This window comes from Electrona antarctica (assembly GCF_951216825.1).
Source record: "Electrona antarctica genome assembly, chromosome: 11".
NCBI lineage: Eukaryota > Metazoa > Chordata > Actinopteri > Myctophiformes > Myctophidae > Electrona > Electrona antarctica.
In genome coordinates this window covers 25,459,326-25,478,348 of record NC_136792.1, presented here as the reverse complement: position 1 = coordinate 25,478,348, position 19,023 = coordinate 25,459,326, and the positions used below count along the sequence as shown (strand labels likewise).

Sequence of the window (19,023 nt, the reverse complement as noted above, 5' to 3'; positions counted from 1 at the left end):
ATATAAAAAGATACTCCTGTGGAAAGGCTATATTATTTTACTTATATTGACCCTATAAACAATTTAGTATTATTTAGTATATGTAAGGTTTTTCCCACTCAAATGGTACCTCGTGAGATAATACCCACATAGCCTACAACAACTTCTGTGAACAGACTTCACTGTAGTAGCTTTTCATAAATATATGTGTACTTAGGCTGTCTGCTGTCGTGAATGTTTATAGTTAGAGAAACACACAAAATCTGCTCTCCCACCGACGTCATGTGTCCGTTTATCTCCAGCCGTACAGACTCCATTTGACGCGTCTTATCTACTTTAATACCCACATAGCCTACAACAACTTCTGTGAACAGACTTCACTGTAGTAGCTTTTCATAAATATATTTGTACTTAGGCTGTCTGCTGTCGTGAATGTTTATAGTTAGAGAAATTCAAAGTCCAGCCGTCTGCTGTCCAGCCTCTCCCACCCCTCACTGGGGAAGCCGTGTGTGTGTCACAGCAAAAGTGGTGACCTATAGAATCCTGTACATAGAAGCATCACGCAATCGTCTCCATCCCTGTGTGGGTCACGTGGTGGGCTTTGAGCCAATGGGAGAGGGAATGTAGTGTTGCCAGGTCCGCGTATTGTAAGCGAGTGGTAGTGTGTGTAAGTAGCGTGTTGAATGGCATTTTTTCTGTGCTTGTTTTCATAGACGTGGCAACAAATTAGGCGGGGGTGTCGGTGCTTGTGGCGTGTTTGTGTTTGTTATTGATATTGATATTGTTTGCGAGTGTGGACGGGAGCCGGCTTTAGTGGCAGTGCGATGACAATTTGTACGCGGTTGGTGTTGAGTGTGGCCGTGCGGCGCGACATGAGGAGATAGGGAACGGAAGACGCGGAGGGTAAGTGTGTGACGTGTTAGTGTGTTGTTGCAGTGTGTGTTGCAGCGTGTTGCAGCGTGTCAGTGACGTAGTAGCTGGTGACTTTTTCTTTTCGTGGTTTGGGCTTGGGGACACCTTTTCAAATGTATAATAGATATCAACAAATTAATGTGACACACGAAGCCAGACCAAGAAGAAGGCATTTATTCCGTTTGTCTGTGCTAGCTGGATATTTATGGGTAAAGGGTGTGGTTCTTGAGACGGTATAGGGCCAAGTGACAGCTGAGACACAATAATAGTGAACAAAATTACAAATTAACATGCCCCAGGCCTTATAGTCTACAGTAGTTAGAGCGATATAATCGGCCTCATAGTCTACTGTAGAGCCAGACCGATATATCGGCCAGACCAGGTATACGGGCTGATCGGTCTCAGGTGGAAACCTTGTATGTTCAAAACTGTTACTTTTCAGGAAATTTCAAAATTCCAATGGATCCAATGTTGTTTCTATTTAGTCACAAGCTCTTGTTAATATTTTTCATTGATTCAATATTTATAAAACCCAGACACACTTTCACTTTTAAAATGTTTCAAATGTAGCATAAAATAATAATCTACTGTAGAGATCAGCTATTTTCCTTGGTTTAGCATGAAGAAATAAGGCATTGATTCAGGAAAAAAAGGGAAATATGGAGATACAAGGTTTCTGCCCGACAGCAACGGTATACTATGCAGTATGGGCGAGACCCTCCACCCCACTGCTCCTCAACCCTTTCAGGCTGTGACCCCCCAAAATAATACTATTTGAACTGGAAGGTATTAAAAAGGTCATAAAAAGTCATTAAATTGTCACTTAACTTTTGTAGGTACCCCGCTGGGGGTGACTCCCTGTTGAGAACCACTGAGTTCCTAGTTTCTCACACCCACATACTTTGTATAATTTGGCAACACTGACAGCATTGAAAAGGTGTGGGATGTAACAGAGTGTTCCTTACAGAGTCTTCCTCCTCCATCTCCAGGACATAGTAGACTTCGTCCTCCTTGGGGGAGGCGGTGGGCCGCTGCCACGCAACACACAGCCACGTCACCCCCGCCTTCACCAGCTCTGGAGGGAGGGGTGGAGACGGCACGCTGCACGAGGTGAACACATCAACCGCTTCGCTGAACTCACTGCGTAAGGGGAAAGACATTGGATTGATTTAAACCATTGTTAAACAGATTCACTGCCAGGCATTAATTAATTCTTCCGCCACTGCCAAGTGTTTTTTTCAGTGAAGAGCCTTATTTTGAAGGCCCACGGGTCACGAGACATAAAGCGGAAGTAAAGAAACGCTGTGTTGAGTGACGGACGATCGCATTTTCTTTCATAAAGTACCATGTTTAGAGCCCAAGTTTAAAGTGCTCCTAAAGCCAGACGTTGGAGGGGCTAGCGCCCCTCAAAAATCTCAGATCTACAGTACAATTTCAGAGCTCTTTTGGCTAAATCCCAGAATGGGGACACTACGGTTGGAGCGGCAACGACGGAGAGTGAGGAGATGGTCTTACCTTTCACCGATGTCGTTTTTGGCCGCCACACGGAAGGAGTATCTTGAGGCTGGTGAGAGCTTGGTGACTCTGTACTGCTTCTGAGCTCCATAGTAGCACTGCTCGTACTCCTCTGTGCCCTTGCCCTTCAGGGGGAGACAGAAAATAGTGTTTTAGTTCAGGACAGGCAGTTCAACTCCATAACAGTTCCTCTACAAAAACAAACACAAAAAAGAAAAGAAAAGCAAACTATACCTCATCCCATTGAAGAACATAGTTCAGGATTTTGGAACCGTTGTCACATGGAGCCTGTGGATATAACATATACAGCAAGTCAGAGTTTCCCAAACTTTTTAATCTGGAGACCCAAAATACAAATTTGGTTTCTCTCCAGGACCAAAAAAACCAAAACAAAACATTATTAACTAGAAAAAGTGCCCTTCTGGGCACAGGTCTCCACCAGGAGGATAGGACTGTGTGAGATGTTTGGCAAAATGTTTAGGATTAATATAAACATGTTTTTGAGGCATTTTGTTCCAAAAATGTGTTTTGCAAAAATCAACCTGTTGGTGGCGCTATAACAGGCCAATGTGAAAAGGGTGGGATATATTCCTCAGCCTAGTAAGAAAATGTGTGAAAGATTTCACGTAAATTGCATGCTGCGTTCATGATTTGAGGCTTTTGTTCAAAACGGGGCAATCTTGCAAACTGTGAAAGCTAATTATAGCCAATTAGGATGGAATATGAAATATGGGACAGATCCGACTTGAGCACATGACCATAGAGATAGTGTGTAACGATTTGTGAGATTTTTGGACAGAATCTGGAGGAGTAATATCAAAAAATGTGTTTTACAAAAGTCGGCCTCCTGGTGGCGCTATAAAAGGCAGATGCGGAAAATGCAGGTCAACGGTTTGTCCTTGGCCTCTAGGGAGTGTGCATGCAACGTTTCACGCAGATCGGTGCAGTTTTACGTAAAACATGTGAAAAGCTGCCTCATGGTGGCGCTATAACAGGCCGTTCTGGAAAATGTGGGGCAGAGGTTCATCGTTGGCATCCAGGGAGTGTGTGTGCAAAGTGTGGCATCGACCGGGTTAACGGTGCCGGAGATTAGCTGGTAACGGACGGACGGAAGGACACACACACACACGGACACACGGACGGACACACACACGGACGGAGTGCAAAACATACTCTCTCCCCATGCCTTCGGCCTGGTGGAGACAATGAACCATTTTAACCCCATTTAAAAAATAGTGTGATCCTGTATTTGGACAATTTAGTTAATAGTTGCCTCACACACATTTTAAATGCTTCCGTCATACAGTCTGGAGCAACGGAAGCTCAAGCTCAAGTAATGCAGCATATAGCCTATACTGCATATATTATGCCATATTCAGGTTCATATAATGTGCATATATATGGATAAAAAGGAAATATATGTCTCTAGATAGTTTATGCAATTTATATTTCCATGTGGGGGGGTGCATCAGCTAGGTCGGGAGGTAACAGGGGGTGCATGGCCAAAAAGGTTTGGGAACCGCTGCATAGCATTCGAGGGTTGTGGAATAGTTGTCTGGCTACGCAAGACTAATGCTGACACAAAGGGGTTAGAGCAGCATTTCTCCAACTATGGGTCATGACCCAAAGTGGGCTCGCGGGAAGGTGCGTTGCACATTGGCAAACTTTCTTTTTTTGTCTTTTTTTTTTAAAGAAATGGGTAATACAAAGTGAGGTCGTCGCAAACGTCATGAAGGGGACTGTGATGAATGCAATTAGTGTTCATTGAATATACCCTTGCAGTAGGCAGGGTTGTTTTTTTGATTAACAGTAAATGGCAGAAGCCAATGTACTGTATGCGTCTGTGTGAGTTCATGACAGGGACACACACAGAACAACCACAAAAGCAGCAGTATAATGAATGAATATGGGGTCGTACTCGTAGTATAAAAACGTTTGGGAACCCCTGGGTTAGAAGAGGATGAACAATGCTGAACGTGCATGTTGTGTACCTTCCACTGGAGGACCAGGGTACTCTTGTTCCCACTGGCCTTCCTCGGCGCGTTGGGGGCTTCTGGTTCACAGCTAAGTGTAGTGAAGCTCACCGCCTCCGAGGGGCTCCCCTGTAAACAGTTACACATGGCCAGGACCCTGGTGGGGGGAGGAGACACACACGTTGGTGGTTAGGGCCGTCACGATTATGACATTTTACATGGCGATTAATATTGTGTTTTTGTCATTGAACACTGGAACATATGAATAAAATTACATTTCCGTTTGCCTTTTAGGCTTCGTAATCAAGAATTTCACCACGCAGATATGACAAATAATTTAAATACACTCTTTTCTCCATTTTGTGGAAAGTAATGGTTTTGGACATACAAGGTTTCTGCCCAACAGTAATGACATTGTTGCCGTCGGGCAGAAACCTCTTATAAATATTAATTCATTAATTCATTGTATTAACCTTGATCACACTACAGTGTCACACAAAAGCATACAAGGTATATTCAAATTTAAAAAAAGCAAAAGTAGCTTGTAGAGCTGCTATTTTTGCTATTATTATTTACTACTATAGTTTGCCTGTAATGACACCCGCAAAAAAAGTCAAGGCTTTGCATCAGCGGTATGAACCCTGACATCAACGTTTGGATATACGCCAACCTGATGTGATAGTCTGTTGCTGGTCGAAGGTCTTCTAATGTTGCACTTAGTTCTTCTCCACTGCAAAGGAAAAGAATACCAAACAAAAGAGAGAAATAAATTAGATTACCAAAAGGAACATGGTCTATGACTCATCCTCAGACATTGCGAGAGCCAGGTTGAGAACCCACTGTTCAAGGGAAACTCCGGCAGTAATAAGACTATAAAGGTCTCCACACACCGGGCGCGAATCGGATGCAAATTCAGATTTTTAGCGGCGTTTCTCCATCGGTTTTCCAAAAAACGCGGCCGGTGTGCAACCACCTTAAGGCTTGCGAAAAAGAAAAAAAGACAATGTGTGCGGGAGTCTGCGTTGAGTCTGCTAAGCTTCTCAGGTGTACACTTTTCCTGGGGAAAAGTGGTGGCGATTGTGATGCCTACAGCCCGGCAAATTGGAAAGCGAGTCAAGTTGCCTCGACTGACTGGTCGGATAGGTGCGTCGCGAGCGTCAATCAGCCGGTCCCGTTTCGCACCTGATCCGTCACCAAAGGGGCGTGTCAAAACAAACAGCTGTCAACACAACACAGGTCCATGCTCTCTCTCTCTCTAGCAACAGTGAACATTAATCTCCATCGGGGTCACGTCAAAAACCGGACAGTCAACGCCTGGTTGAGACGTGAGTGCCAGGCATTTAAATGTCGTGCAGTGTTTAAGGCGGAGATGAACAGTCACACATCTCCCTAATCGGCCGCTTGAAATTCAGGGCACAGCGGTAATCCGTTGTCACATTAAATTATTTACAACATGTATAGTGGTTTAATTCCATTTAAACACCAGCTCATAGGCAGATCGATTGAGTCGGGCACCCCCCGAGCGTCAAAAAATGCCCGATTATCGGCTAGTGTAAGGCCACCTTAAGTCAAACATGGCAGATCATCGTTTTGTTTATTTAGAGTAACCAATTACCTTAACCCCTTTTTGCGACTGCGGTACCGAGTCACCTGCCAGCGAGTAGCACCCACCGGGAGTCCTACTGCTCCCATGCAACATTCCCCGCTAACAGGCGCCACCGACACCGTAGCCCATGGAAGGCGTGTTTGTATCTAGACGCTCGTCCAAGCCGGATGCACCACGGTGGATTGGCAACCCTAAACTCAGCAGTGGAGTACAGCTACTTGCTGTTCAGCCTCTTGTGACTCTTAATGTACGACGTTGCCCCACTCTGATTTTATTTTTTATAAAACTGAGCTACGGCACTCGGGTGGTGCAGTATAAAGCCCCTGACCACCACCAACGAGGTTGTGGGTTCGAATCCCCGTGTTCGGGGGAGGGAAGCCAGGCGGTGAGGGTGGTATTTGGCATTGCATGTGTTGGGCGGGAGGAGTAGGACGAAGGCTCTGTGTCCTCCCGGTGGGGGCTCCTCACTGGCAGGTGAGTCAGTAGGATACAACAGAAGTGACAACACACAAATTGGCATAACGACTAAATTGGGCAGAAAGGGGGGTAAAAAATAATTGGCTACTCAAAATTTAGAGAGAAAAAAAACTGAGCTACAAGATCACAAATTCACAATGCATTGTAAGCTTGTAGAGCAGCTAGCAGTAGAGCACAAATGTAGGCTCTGTTGTGCACCGCAAACAACCAACCTACAAGACAGCGGAATTGTGCAACAAAATACTAATCGGATGGATTCAGGCTCGATGGCTCCCGCTCACCTGTACGTGCCCTTGTACTTCCCGTCTTTTCCGCTGACAGAGATGCAGACCTCGTAGCTGAAGGCTTCCGGGGGGCTGGCGTCATCATCTGCGCAGCCTTCCTTGCTCTCTGGCCTGGTGGGGGCGCTCCAACTCAGCGACAACCCTCTGGCCTGGATGTCCGACACCTAGGCAGTAGAGGTGTCTGGGTGAGTTCAATGCCTCACGTTCATGACATTACATGTATTTGACCGTGAATTCCCGTCTAAAATGCTATATTATGCTATACTGTATAGAGGTTTTAAAATAATAATAATAATAATAGCCTACAATAACGTGTGAAATAGTATACTAAGATTGTGCACGTCGTCGTCTTCTAAAATCTTCTTAGCCGACATTTATTTTAGGTCGTACGACGGGTCGTGTGTCGAAAATTGCAGATCTCCAAGCTCACAACAGTACACAGGGTGAGCTTGTAGATCTGCTCATTTAGACGTGCCTTGAACAGCAAAGAGACCCATTTACATCAATCAAGCTTTAGGCTCCGTCGAATGACTAAGTAAATAAGTCGATTAGCAGCTTATAAAACAAATGTATACTGTTTTGACAGGTCAATATACATTGCTCTCGATCTTTAGCTCTATAGTCTATACCTCATGCTTCTGGACCGACGGCAGGTTTACACCAGTTGTCCGTCTGTCCATCCAGCACCACACTTTTTTCAAAACTAACTTTGCTCGCACACTCACCCAGCTGCAGTTTGTTGACAATTATCAAAGTGTGTGCAGCTCTGTGTGCATCAAGCCCCCAGTAAGGCTATCCAACATTGAAGCTGCCACTACCTACTGGCGAAAAGTGGAACTGCAGCATCGTCATCCCGGACCTAATGCTCCAGTTCGGTCTCTATCCTTGTATTACTCTATGGTGGGCATGCTAACTCCACACTCTGGATAACTCTATGGCAGCATGATGTCATTATAGTTGATCCGGGTGCCCCAACACCAAAAATCACACCCATGTGAAGTGAGGGGCGCTAATATATTAAAGTCTAACTCATGTTGATTAGGTAATGGTGATGTAAAACAAACTGTGCCAACACAAACATCAAACGCCATTAACAATAAAGAGACAATATGACGTAATGAGGGACATTATGACGTAAATTTTCCCTTCATTGTCAATGGCGTTTACAAAACAAACATTGAACTAAAGACAAACATTAAACTTGTGTATAGGAGGGGCTGGCGTCCCTCAAAAATAAATTTCTCAACGGATTTGCATGAATCACAGAGTTGCCCCATTTGGCTTAAAAACGGCGATTTCCGTCGAAAAGCTACACTTCTGCATATCTGTTAAAAGACAATGGTCTGTAGAGAAAACAGCTAAATAAAATAGCAGATGTGCCATCCGTTTAGACGGCAACATCGTTATCGGGTGGTGAAAACATAACAAGTGAAAACACCTTCCAGAGGGATGGGGTGTGTGTGTGTGTGTGTGTGTGTGTTATAAATAGCCTCTTCCATGCTGCGGGAGCAATTTGAACTCAACCGGGTCAAGTGTGTGTTGTGCGCGTCTCCGTCCCAGGGGCCCAGTACCTCCTCTGCAACTCCAAAAGGTTCACATCAAACTCCGCTTCACCATCGTGATGTGACGTGAAAGCCAACCCTTCGATGTCATTTGACATGTTTCATGTTTCACCATTTCCCCGACAACCTTTCAAAAACACTTGTTTTTTGTACTTTTACAAGGAGCCCACGGACCTTGGCGGGGGTGAGGAGTGGTACAAAATACAAATCACATCTTATATAAGGTCAAGGGACTGAAGGGAGTTTCATTTCTACTAGCTGAACTGGGAACATCTACAACTGGCCTTCACAGATTGAACACCTCTTATATTGCTCCGAGCACAGCTGTGCAATCAGCTCCATAAACACAAAACAGACAAAGGCGATTCACAGAAGACTGAACTAGAATAACATTAGCTCTATGTATGACCTGAGATTAGTATGAAGAAAAGAAAAACGTTTTTCTAATGAACATTCTTTGTGATAATTAGGAACTTCAGTTTCACTGATCCAATTAAAAAAGAAAAACAAAATCTGAATGTACACAGCCCACCCATCGGACTACTTAACAACACAGCTGGACTAGCGGTACAGGCGCATACCATTCTCTAATGCAGCCTGACAGTGCGTTGCAGGTTCAAATCCCGACCCCGGTGACCGACCTTTGCTGCGTGTCTTTCCCTGTTTGTCTATCTCCACTGACTGTATAACATCAATAAAGGCAGAAAAGCCCCAAAAATATCTTAAAACACTAAACAAAACAACAATGGTCACATAGGTGTCTGCCGCAAACACTTTGAGATTTTCAAGTGGGCTCTGATCCAGAGAAGGTTGTGTGAACCACTAATATATTATGATTTATTATCTGAGAAAAGTATCTCACTGGGATGGGGCTAACACACAACGATGCACGTGGGTGGAGTGCTCAGAATAACGTTTTATACACTGTATAAAAAGTTAGCAATGATAGTATCATATTTCTTCTGTAATATAATTCAAAAAGTATTCTCAATCATTGCGCATAAAGTGAAGTATTTAAAAAAAATTATCTTTTTATGGCTTATGGAAAATCCTATCTCAAAATATTAAACGAGACCACAAGTCGACCATCTGAAAAGTATCACAGCCATCTACCAGGAGCTTTTAGAGCACATGGTGCTTCTGTACGTTGACAAGCTTTATGGAGATGCAGATTTCCTTTTTCAGCAGCATTTGGCACCTGCCCACAATGCCAAAACTACTAGTAATTGGTGTACTGACCATGGTATTACTGTGCCTAACTGACCAGCCAACTGGCCTGACCTGAACCCCACAGAGGTTGGATTGAAGAGGAAGGTGTGAGAAAAACAATACAAATGATCTTACGGCTGTTATAAAAGCAAACCTGTGCTTCCATAACACCTCAACAGTGCCACAGGCTGATAACCTCCATGCCATGCCCCACTGATGAAATAATTTGTTCAAAAGTAGCCCAGACTTTGACTGCATACATTAATATACTTCTCAGATGGTCAACATTTCTGTAGTAAATAATATTTTTTTAGTGGTCGTTTAATATTCTAATATTCTAGGATTTTTTATGTTCATGAGCTGTATGCTATAATCAACAAAAAAATGGTTTTAAATACCAGTGTTTCACTTTTTGTGCAATGAATCGAGAATATATGAAAGTTTCACTTTTTGAATTATATTACTGAAGAAAATGAACTTTTGCACGATATTCAAATTTTTGGAGAAGGAGCTATATATACATTATATTAAAGTCATTGTATCTAGCTGCAAAATAACATGACAGAGAGGGGTGGAGAACTTGGAAATAATGACCATCCCGTTGAAAGACTAGCAGATGCAGATGTTTGGCGGTATGTTTGGGAATAGATATTCTCCCATGGACTGCAGTCAGCAGGTTTGAATCATTAGCTACTGGAGCCGTCAGCAGGAATTCATCAGAGATGCTGATAGGATACTTAATGACATACATTAGCATATTTTACATTAAATGATGAATGGCTGGATGAACAGCTCATGTGATCATTAGGGAGGAAATCTCTAGGTACCTGACAATTCGATTCCGATTCAGAGGGCTACGATTTGATTATAAATTGATTACGGATGTATCTCAATTCCAATACATGATTTATTAACCCCTCGCAGCTCGCTGTGTGACTAACAGACAAAGTGCTTTCTAATGATCCATAATAAAAACAGATTAATTTACTTCCATTATCTTTTATTACACTGCAAACAAACACAAACATTAAGTAGCTTTCTTTAAATCATCTACTGCCAGCATTGTTTCAGTCTGTGTCCCTTCACGTAAACGTACACTTTGTAACCGCGCCCAGCGATGCTTTAGTTATGAGTTGTGAACATCGTCGTTTTTATCAAAACTTAATCTGGGAAAAGAATAAAAAGCATAAAAGTGATTTTTGGACCAGAATTTTCAGTTAACATTGAAAACGGGGACCTATCCAGATGGTGGTCTGGACAGCATAAAGAACCAAAAACAAAACAAAAACACGTCGTTAAAAGTTGTCCAACATACTTTTTTTTTTACATTTGCGAATCGATTAATAATCGTCCATGTCCGCATTGTGATTAATCTATGAATCGATTTTATTTTCCACCTCTAGTGATCATCATATGTGCATATCGTCTCTGTCGGGTGGAAACCTCATACTGTATGTCCAAAGCTGTGACCTTTCAGCTTGTGGAGTATATGGTTGTCTACGAACATACGCGTAGATAACACCAGTAGGTACAGTTAGCCTAGCTATGTTTATGAACGTAGATGGCAGCGAAAAAGTTAACAAGCTTCACCCCCCCCACCAGGCCACTCTGCCTAAATTGTAAAGATGTGATTAATATCAAATGTTATGGGATAGATATGATGCAAACGGTGGGTAGGAATACTAACCACTGGTTTAGGGATGGTACTCAGTAGCGCTTGTAGAGACTGGGCTTCCTCATCAAGCACTGAAAACACATGACAAAACACTGAAATGACTTTCAAATAGAGCCAGAGACTCCTCGTTCCACACTAACTAAAACATATTGGTTCTGTGTGCTTCTAAATATCGGTTTGTATATCATTATTACTATGACTCATCGCTCTCCTTCCTTACCTTCCGACTCGCCGTTCTTGCCCCTACTGGCCTGCTTGTCGGAGCCAGTGGCGGCCTGCCCTCCATGCTCGCCCTCCGGTCCTTTTCCCACCCCATTGTGGATGTCCGCCGTGGTGGTGGGGCTGCCGCGTGTCTTCTGTGGCGAGGAAGGGGGGCTGTCCTTCATCTGCCCCCCTCCGCCTCCTCCAACACCTCCCCCACTCCCTCCCTGTCTCTCTTTCAGCTTCTTCTGCAGACGCTCGTAGGTTTTGCTCGCCCGGTCGTCCCGGTGGACGAACGGTGGCGGGCGGCCATGTTGGCCGTGGGAATCTGCCGAGACTGCGGGAGTAAAAAAAGTGAGGGGCGCTTGATTTGATTTGATTTGAATACATCACCACATTCCGGCCAATCACAATTGGCTTCCTCACTTTTCTGTCATTCCGGCCAATCACAATTGGCATCTTCAATTTTTATCCTCAATATGTACTGCTCAGCCAATCAAATCATTGCTATGGGGTGATCAGCCAATCAAATAATTGCTAAAAATTCACACGCAAAGCTGGGCATAGGAGGGGCTAGCGCCCCTCAAAAAATAACAAAATCAGAGTACTTCGAGGACCCCCTCTAAAACGATTTGATGAATCACAAGGGGCTATCCTTTAAATAAAAACATTTTTCAATATATACTTCTCACCACTGTGATATGCAGTCTTGAGCCTGGATACGTCATTGTTGATATGTGTGAGAGATAGAGAGGGAGAGAGATAGAGACAGAGGCCCTCATTTATCAACGCGGTATACGCCCAAAAATGGGCGTAAGCCGGAATCACCGCAATTTTCGGCATTTATCATTCCAGCATGACTTTGAACTTGGACATACGCCACGCCAAACTTCACGCCAGGTGTCGTTGACTTTGTCTGCACCTGTTTTTCTGTCGTAGACAAGCGGAGGAACATTGTCTGAACTGCTGACAGGTACAGTATCTAAAGTTATGTATTCACTCCTATAGCCTACATGTGAAATTTGTTTTTGTAAAGGCATACATCGACGATGTGCAATATGAAATTGGTATATTTCCAACTGTACAAGCAGAATCACGCAATTAAAAACAATGTTGCAAGTTACTGTAGATGCTTAAGCCATTTAAACAGTGTTTTGCATGAGCGAGGATTTGCACTGCCTGTGCTGGAATATTTTCATAACATGGAGAGACATTGTTTGGTTGTATTGCAGTTGTTCATGTCGCAAAAACGAGGGCGAGGCTTGATTTCATAGGCCGTGTCAGATTGATTTCAGCCGTCACATTTATCAACGCTACGACCGAAATTACGCAAGGATCAGCTATTTACTATCACTTCAACTCATAAATGCCGTGCCAACGTGAGCGCACACCAAAACCCATGCTCGAATTTAAGGCAGAATTTACACTCCATTGATAAATGAGGGCCAGAGAGAGAGAGAGAGAGAGAGAGAGAGAGAGAGAGAGAGAGAGGAGAGAGAGAGAGAGGGGGAGAGAGATAGAGAGAGGGAGAGAGATAGAGACAGAGAGAGGGAGAGAGTTGGAGAGAGAGAGAGAGAGATAGAGACAGAGAGAGGGAGAGAGTTGGAGAGAGTTGGAGAGAGAGAGCGATAGAGAGAGGGAGAGAGATAGAGAGAAAGAGAGAGGGAGAGATAGAGAGAGATAGAGAGAGATGGAGAGAGCAACAGAGAGAGACCACTCACTCTGCTCTGAGTAGATGTGAGCCGGGTGGTACTGGGAGATGTACTGGGAGCCCATGTCGCCCGCCATGCCCGTGTACAGGTGGGGCGGCGGGGGCATCATGGCAGGGTGTGGGATGAAGGCAGGCAGGTGGGCGTGGGGTGGCGGGTGGTGCAGAGGCGAGTGGCCGCCCGGGTGGAACTCCGGCTGCTGAGGTAGGACCAGAACCCGGCGAACTCCATTCTCCTCTAAGACCTGCCGGTGGGAAAGGCATGGGGGGTGGGGGGTGGGGTGGGACATTAGCAAGCCTTTGGAATGAGGCTCAATGCAATCTCATGACTGAAACATTTTGTCAGGTCAAAATCAGCATTCTGTTTCCTAAACAATTGGCACAATATGTATAATTATGATGATTAGGTATTATCGTTCTAATCTAAACCTACAGTATGTTCCTGATGTTCTACGTACAGTACAGCCACAACCAGTTGAGGAAAATCGCAGATTGAGGCTTTAACCTTTGCTTTTATGAAATAAAAACATGACTCAGCATTAGCAAATTAAAAATGGTCCGGGATGGTCCAAAAAGCCTGAGTAGACGACAAAATGACCCCATTTTTTTTTACGAGAAATATCTCTTTTAAAGTGAAAGTGCACAGCAGGGCAGATACGTGACAAACAGGTTGAATGTGTGGGGGGGACGTGCCTGTGAGATGTATCCAGGAGGCACATAGATGGGAGGCACTGAACCATTGGGAGACATCATGGGAACCTGAGCAGGACCTGGAGAAGAGAAACACAACCACAATGTCTCGTTAGTCCATGGATATCTGCAGTGGTGGGGGGGGGGGGAAGTACTCAAATGTTTTAGTCAAGTAAAAGTATCAATACTGTCTGCAATGTAGAAATACAAGTGAAAGTCCAGAATTAAAAATGTACTTGAGTAAAAGTACAAAGGTATTGGTACAAGCTCACAATGCATTGCATCGTGACGCATTGTGAGCTTGTAGATCGGCTATTGACGATATTCAGTTTGGGAGTGCTCGTTGGATATCACTCAACAGCCCTGCGTATCACCGTTTAGAATTTGCACATATTGCAGGAGGTTGCTTTACTAAAAACGAGTGCTTCCAAACTCCAATACTTGGAAAAGAAAATAATCTGCAAGGAATTTCTTTACAGGAACAGACATAACATGTCTACAGTGGATTTTTATGAAAGAAAAACTGGATAATTCAAGCTTTCCGTACAGCTGCAATGTTGGTGAGTTTGACGTTGTTTAATACAATAAGATAGGACTTTTCTGTTTGGATGAATGGGCTGTCTAGGGGAAGTTGCACCTAGTTAGCACCTTGCTGGCAAGATGGCTGTGGTCTGAATATCGTCAATTGTCAAAGGGCCGACAAATGGAAAGTGTTTGTCTCCCAAACATCATTAAAATAAGATCTGGTTGAAAAAGTGGTGAAGTGGTCGTTTAATGTATGTTTTGTAATAATAATCAAAATCTACAAAGTAACTAGTAACAAAAGTTTTCAAATAAGTAGTGGAGTAAGAATACAATATTTGCCTCTGAGTGTCTGCAAGTATAAGAAACTTCACATGGTAATACTATACTCATACACTGTGCAGGCTCAACGGGTTGCGTAGTTGTATGTAGTTGTTTAGATGTTAAAAATTGGATATTTTAACATCTGAACCATATGAGACTCGCTATGTAGCGCCTGGTCTGGGTGGTGTGAAAGCAGCAAGCACCCCTCAGTTCTCACACAAACAGATTCCACCGGGGGAGAACTCAGAGGATCCGACAGAAGTCACAGAACGTCGGGCCCCCCACCAAATCTCCTGGTTACATCAATGACGTGGGGGAGCTAGTTTTGAATTCTGTTTGGAAACATCACTGACTTCTGTGTACAGACATTGGAACTTGTCTATATCTCCTTTAAGCAGAATAACATGCACCCCAGAACAACATGCATGCAGCACACGTAGGATACGCTTGCACTAACCCCACGTCACAAGGCTTTCAACTTCGGAAGAAAGCCTGGTCTGTGTTACTAAATCGATCTGGTCGGGAGCGGATGATATCGTTACGTCATGTTGTATACATTGTTTTGTAGTCATCAGGCCGGAACCCTCTAAACCAGAACATCCTTTCCCTCAAACCGGAAGAAGAAAACCTTCCCAATAAAAGTGTGACTCGCACTACGCAGCATCAAGGCTTTTATTGTGTATTAATCTTCCGATTTGAGGGAAAGGATGCTCTGGTTTAGAGGGTTCCGGCCTAATGACTACAACATGACGTAACGACATCATCAGCTCCCGACCGGATCAATTTAGTAACACAGACCAGGCTTTCCTCCGAAAACCCGAAAAGGAATGCTTCCCAGGCTACGCTTGCATATGTTGACATTTTAATGTGGAGCAGTGACACAGAGCAAACCACAAATGCAAATGGACTTGATAAATGTGATGCCAAAATATAACCAAATGATAGGGATAGTCAAGTTTGCTTGACTAGTTAAAGGCCTGGTGTGCAGATGAACAGATGTTTAAAAGGCAGCAGGCAAAATCTCTCTGTGCCAACCTTACCAATACGGTACCACAATACCCCTCCGATATACTGTGCGCTTTCTGCCCCATGCCCCAAACAACTCCATTCCGAAAATACCTGCGAGGGGAAAGAGCTGCACTAGAAACCCCCTTATCCCTTTAAAGAAAAGGAAAAAAAAACTCCTGGCAAACACAACGAGAAGACAACTTTACAAAAGTGCTGATAAACAACAAAGTTCCTCTGTTGCAGAGAGGGGAGCCAGCGCGGCAGCTTAGCTCAGCCTCAGAGAAGTGACAGCTCAGCACAAAGCCTGGGAGAGAGGGAGGCCTTTGGCAAGCTCGCACATTCACACGTTCCTCTTCTTCCCAAAAAACCTCCGGGGAGAGAAACACCGGAGGCCCGACGTCCAGATTAATAAGACAAGGGAGAGGCGCTCAAACTGACCTCCGGCTTCTCCGGTAGACTGAGGGCTTTCCTTCATGCTGAGTGAACGTACACTTAGAAACAGAGGAGCAGAGGGGTGGCTAATCAGTGAGTGTGGGCCTACAAAGGCACACACTGGCCTCTGTTGCAACGGGAGACTTTGCCCTCCCCTTCCAGCTCTCCACTCTCACAAGAGACATCCAGGCTCCACCTTCCAGAGGTGGAACAGAAACGTGCAACAAGCGATCGTGGAAATGCACCTCAGCACAGAGCGGACATACAACCAAACTAAGGATGATGATAACACTGTTCGTGTTCTCAAAACTCCAGACATCATGGAACCAGGAACCAGGGTATACGCAACTATTCGGAAAACACATTTTAACTGACCTGGAACAAGCCCTATGTGAATGTCAGTTCCTGGAAGGCATTTGCTATCAAGCGACCTTTAAAACAAAACGACTCCTCTCTGAAGCGGAGAGGGCTTACACAGAATACACACCTGCAGAATCCTCAATTAGAGGAACAACTCATTGACTGCCACCATCGACTCCGGCGCCGCAACTTCCCTGCCGGCAGGGAAGTTGCAGGGTATTTTACTTTGAAGACCCCACAGTCAATATTGTGAATTTGATTGCTGTGCGATTACTCAGAACAGCCCTGTTTTGCTTTAGATGGCCAAGCCATCCAGAACAGGATGATGAATGATATTGTTGCTTATCTCCCTCTCGCTAAGATGAGACTATTCTGCTAATGGTTATTATTACATTTCGGTGTGATGACAACCTCACTGTTAACACATACAGTATAAAATTGGTTTTCAACCTTTGTCATATCAAGGCCCATTATTTATTCGCCATTGGAGCCACGGACCACCATTTGATGAGATTTAGCCTCTCAAACCCATATTCAACGACAATTTTGTTGTCGTTGAATATGATTTTGTCCACAATTCCATACAGTATTGATTTGGTACGATTAGGAGAACAGGCAAACGTTGATAAAAAAATTAAATAAATCTAAATTCTCTAATTGTGTGCCTTCTTGTAAATTAATAAATGCAATGTTTAACAATAATTTAACTCTTGAGATCATGAAATGAAACCAAATGGACCTGTAAGGGTCCATTTGGTTTCATTTTACACTCTCAAGAGTTACAGATCTGTAAGGGTCCATTTGGTTACAAACTTTTCATCATTTAGCTGGGGACCACCTGGATGCCCCTAAAGGACCACTGGTGGTCCCCGGACCACTGGTTGAAAACCACTGGTTTAACCCATTAACACAATCGGTGCCGGGATTCCTTCAAAATAGGAGCTCTGGGCTGCCGGAAAGACATGGCCGCTTTTACTCTGAAACCCTACGTCTACAGACGTCCTATGGACGCGTCGTTTGGGACCCCTATGACGTGTGGACACGTCCTACGGACGGAAACGGACTTGAAAACGGACTTGAAAAAAAATTAACCCAGTCCTAGCACAGCCAGTTTCAGCACTGGTAGGAGATTATATGAGCGCCCGAATGGAACTCGGACGTGTTGAGCGAATGTGTGGCAATTTTAGATGCCTGTGTCTTGTTCACTTTTCATGTGATTACCAAAGTGAATAATATCAGTGCTGTTAGGCATAACCCTTGTGAAATATGGACTCTACATATTTCATCTTTTTATTGCAACTGTTTTTCATAAATCAATGCCCAATTTTATACTTTGTCATATTGCATGTTCACAAATGTAGCCAATCTACAAGTACTCAGGGAGGTGCAAAGGCAAAGTTTGAAATAACCGTGATATTGATTAGAAGTCACACTTAGCCCAGCCCTAGAACCAACACTGATTCTGTGGTATAGCACTTGTGGTTAAGTGTCTCTGTATAAAGTGCATCATCTGAATGCCTAAAATAGAAATGCATGTTGTGGAAGGAACATGTGTTCTTCTCTTCAACTTTGATGGTACTTATCAGGAACCGCAGACAGACAGCGAGCCACATCATGTCCTGACATAAAACACTCAAATCATAAAACAGCAAGATATTGGGGGATGATCAGTATCGATCAAAGGCTCTGCCCTCCAAACAAAAACACATAAAGTTACAATATGGATAGGAGGTTTCTACACGACAGCAACGATATAACACATTTATATATTTCAACTATAACAACTTCTTTTTTTTTGGGGGGGGGGGGTTTACGATTTTTTCTGGGGCTTTTTATGGAAAGGGGGAGAGAGATGGGCGGCAAAGGCCGTCGGGCTCGGGAGTCGAACCCGCGGCACGCCGTCCGGCTGGCTTGGCAGCCTAGGTCCCAGACGGTTGAGCTAACCGTCCGGGCCATAAAGATTTTTTTAAATTGGCATTTCATGAGTTTAATTTGTCGCCATTTTGGGAGTAAATAACCGAATAAACAAAACAGCCCCTGACAATTCACCCAAAATACCCAACTAAGGCATGGGTTTTCAACCGGTGGTCCGGAGGTATTGCAGGTGGTCCCTGGCCATGCATGTTTTTTTTTCTTAAATGATTACTTTTTCTTTTACTTAGGGACTGAGTCATCGCTACGGATACCCAAACGCCATCGTCGTGCAGAGGCGGAACACCACTGATGGGATTTCTCAGTTCAAACCTGACGAGGGCCGACATTTGAAGGCCCGTATAAGCGGGCTGAGTCAATACACTGATGGACGGTGAGTCATCACCACACGGCCTGAGAACAAAGACGCTGCAAGGACAGCACACAACACCATAACATGGACGGGCGAGGAATGGATGGATGCCGCATAGTAGTAGTGGGTACTGCCTGCAACCTCACGATGGATATGTATCACGATACAGAGGCCACGATACGATCAATATAGCGATTTATACGTTGATTCCAAATAATGACCATTAGGGCTGGGTATTGCCAACAACCTCATGATCGATACGAATCACGATACAGAGTCCTAGACAACCGATTGCCAATGTT

General features: G+C 44.1%; 1 protein-coding gene across 1 annotated transcript in view; it reads right to left on the bottom strand.

Moving 5' to 3' along the window:
• fndc3a (fibronectin type III domain containing 3A) overlaps positions 1-19,023 on the bottom strand; it is a 94,286-nt gene that overhangs the window by 29,166 nt on the left and 46,097 nt on the right. The window contains exons 4-13 of the mRNA XM_079513617.1: positions 13,795-13,871; positions 13,115-13,346; positions 11,413-11,730; positions 11,205-11,263; positions 6,744-6,910; positions 5,050-5,109; positions 4,398-4,536; positions 2,641-2,694; positions 2,407-2,531; positions 1,857-2,031 (exon numbers count right to left, since the gene is read on the bottom strand). Coding sequence (XP_079369743.1) covers positions 1,857-2,031; positions 2,407-2,531; positions 2,641-2,694; positions 4,398-4,536; positions 5,050-5,109; positions 6,744-6,910; positions 11,205-11,263; positions 11,413-11,730; positions 13,115-13,346; positions 13,795-13,871 — 1,406 coding nt within the window. The remainder of the gene's footprint in view (positions 1-1,856; positions 2,032-2,406; positions 2,532-2,640; positions 2,695-4,397; positions 4,537-5,049; positions 5,110-6,743; positions 6,911-11,204; positions 11,264-11,412; positions 11,731-13,114; positions 13,347-13,794; positions 13,872-19,023) is intronic.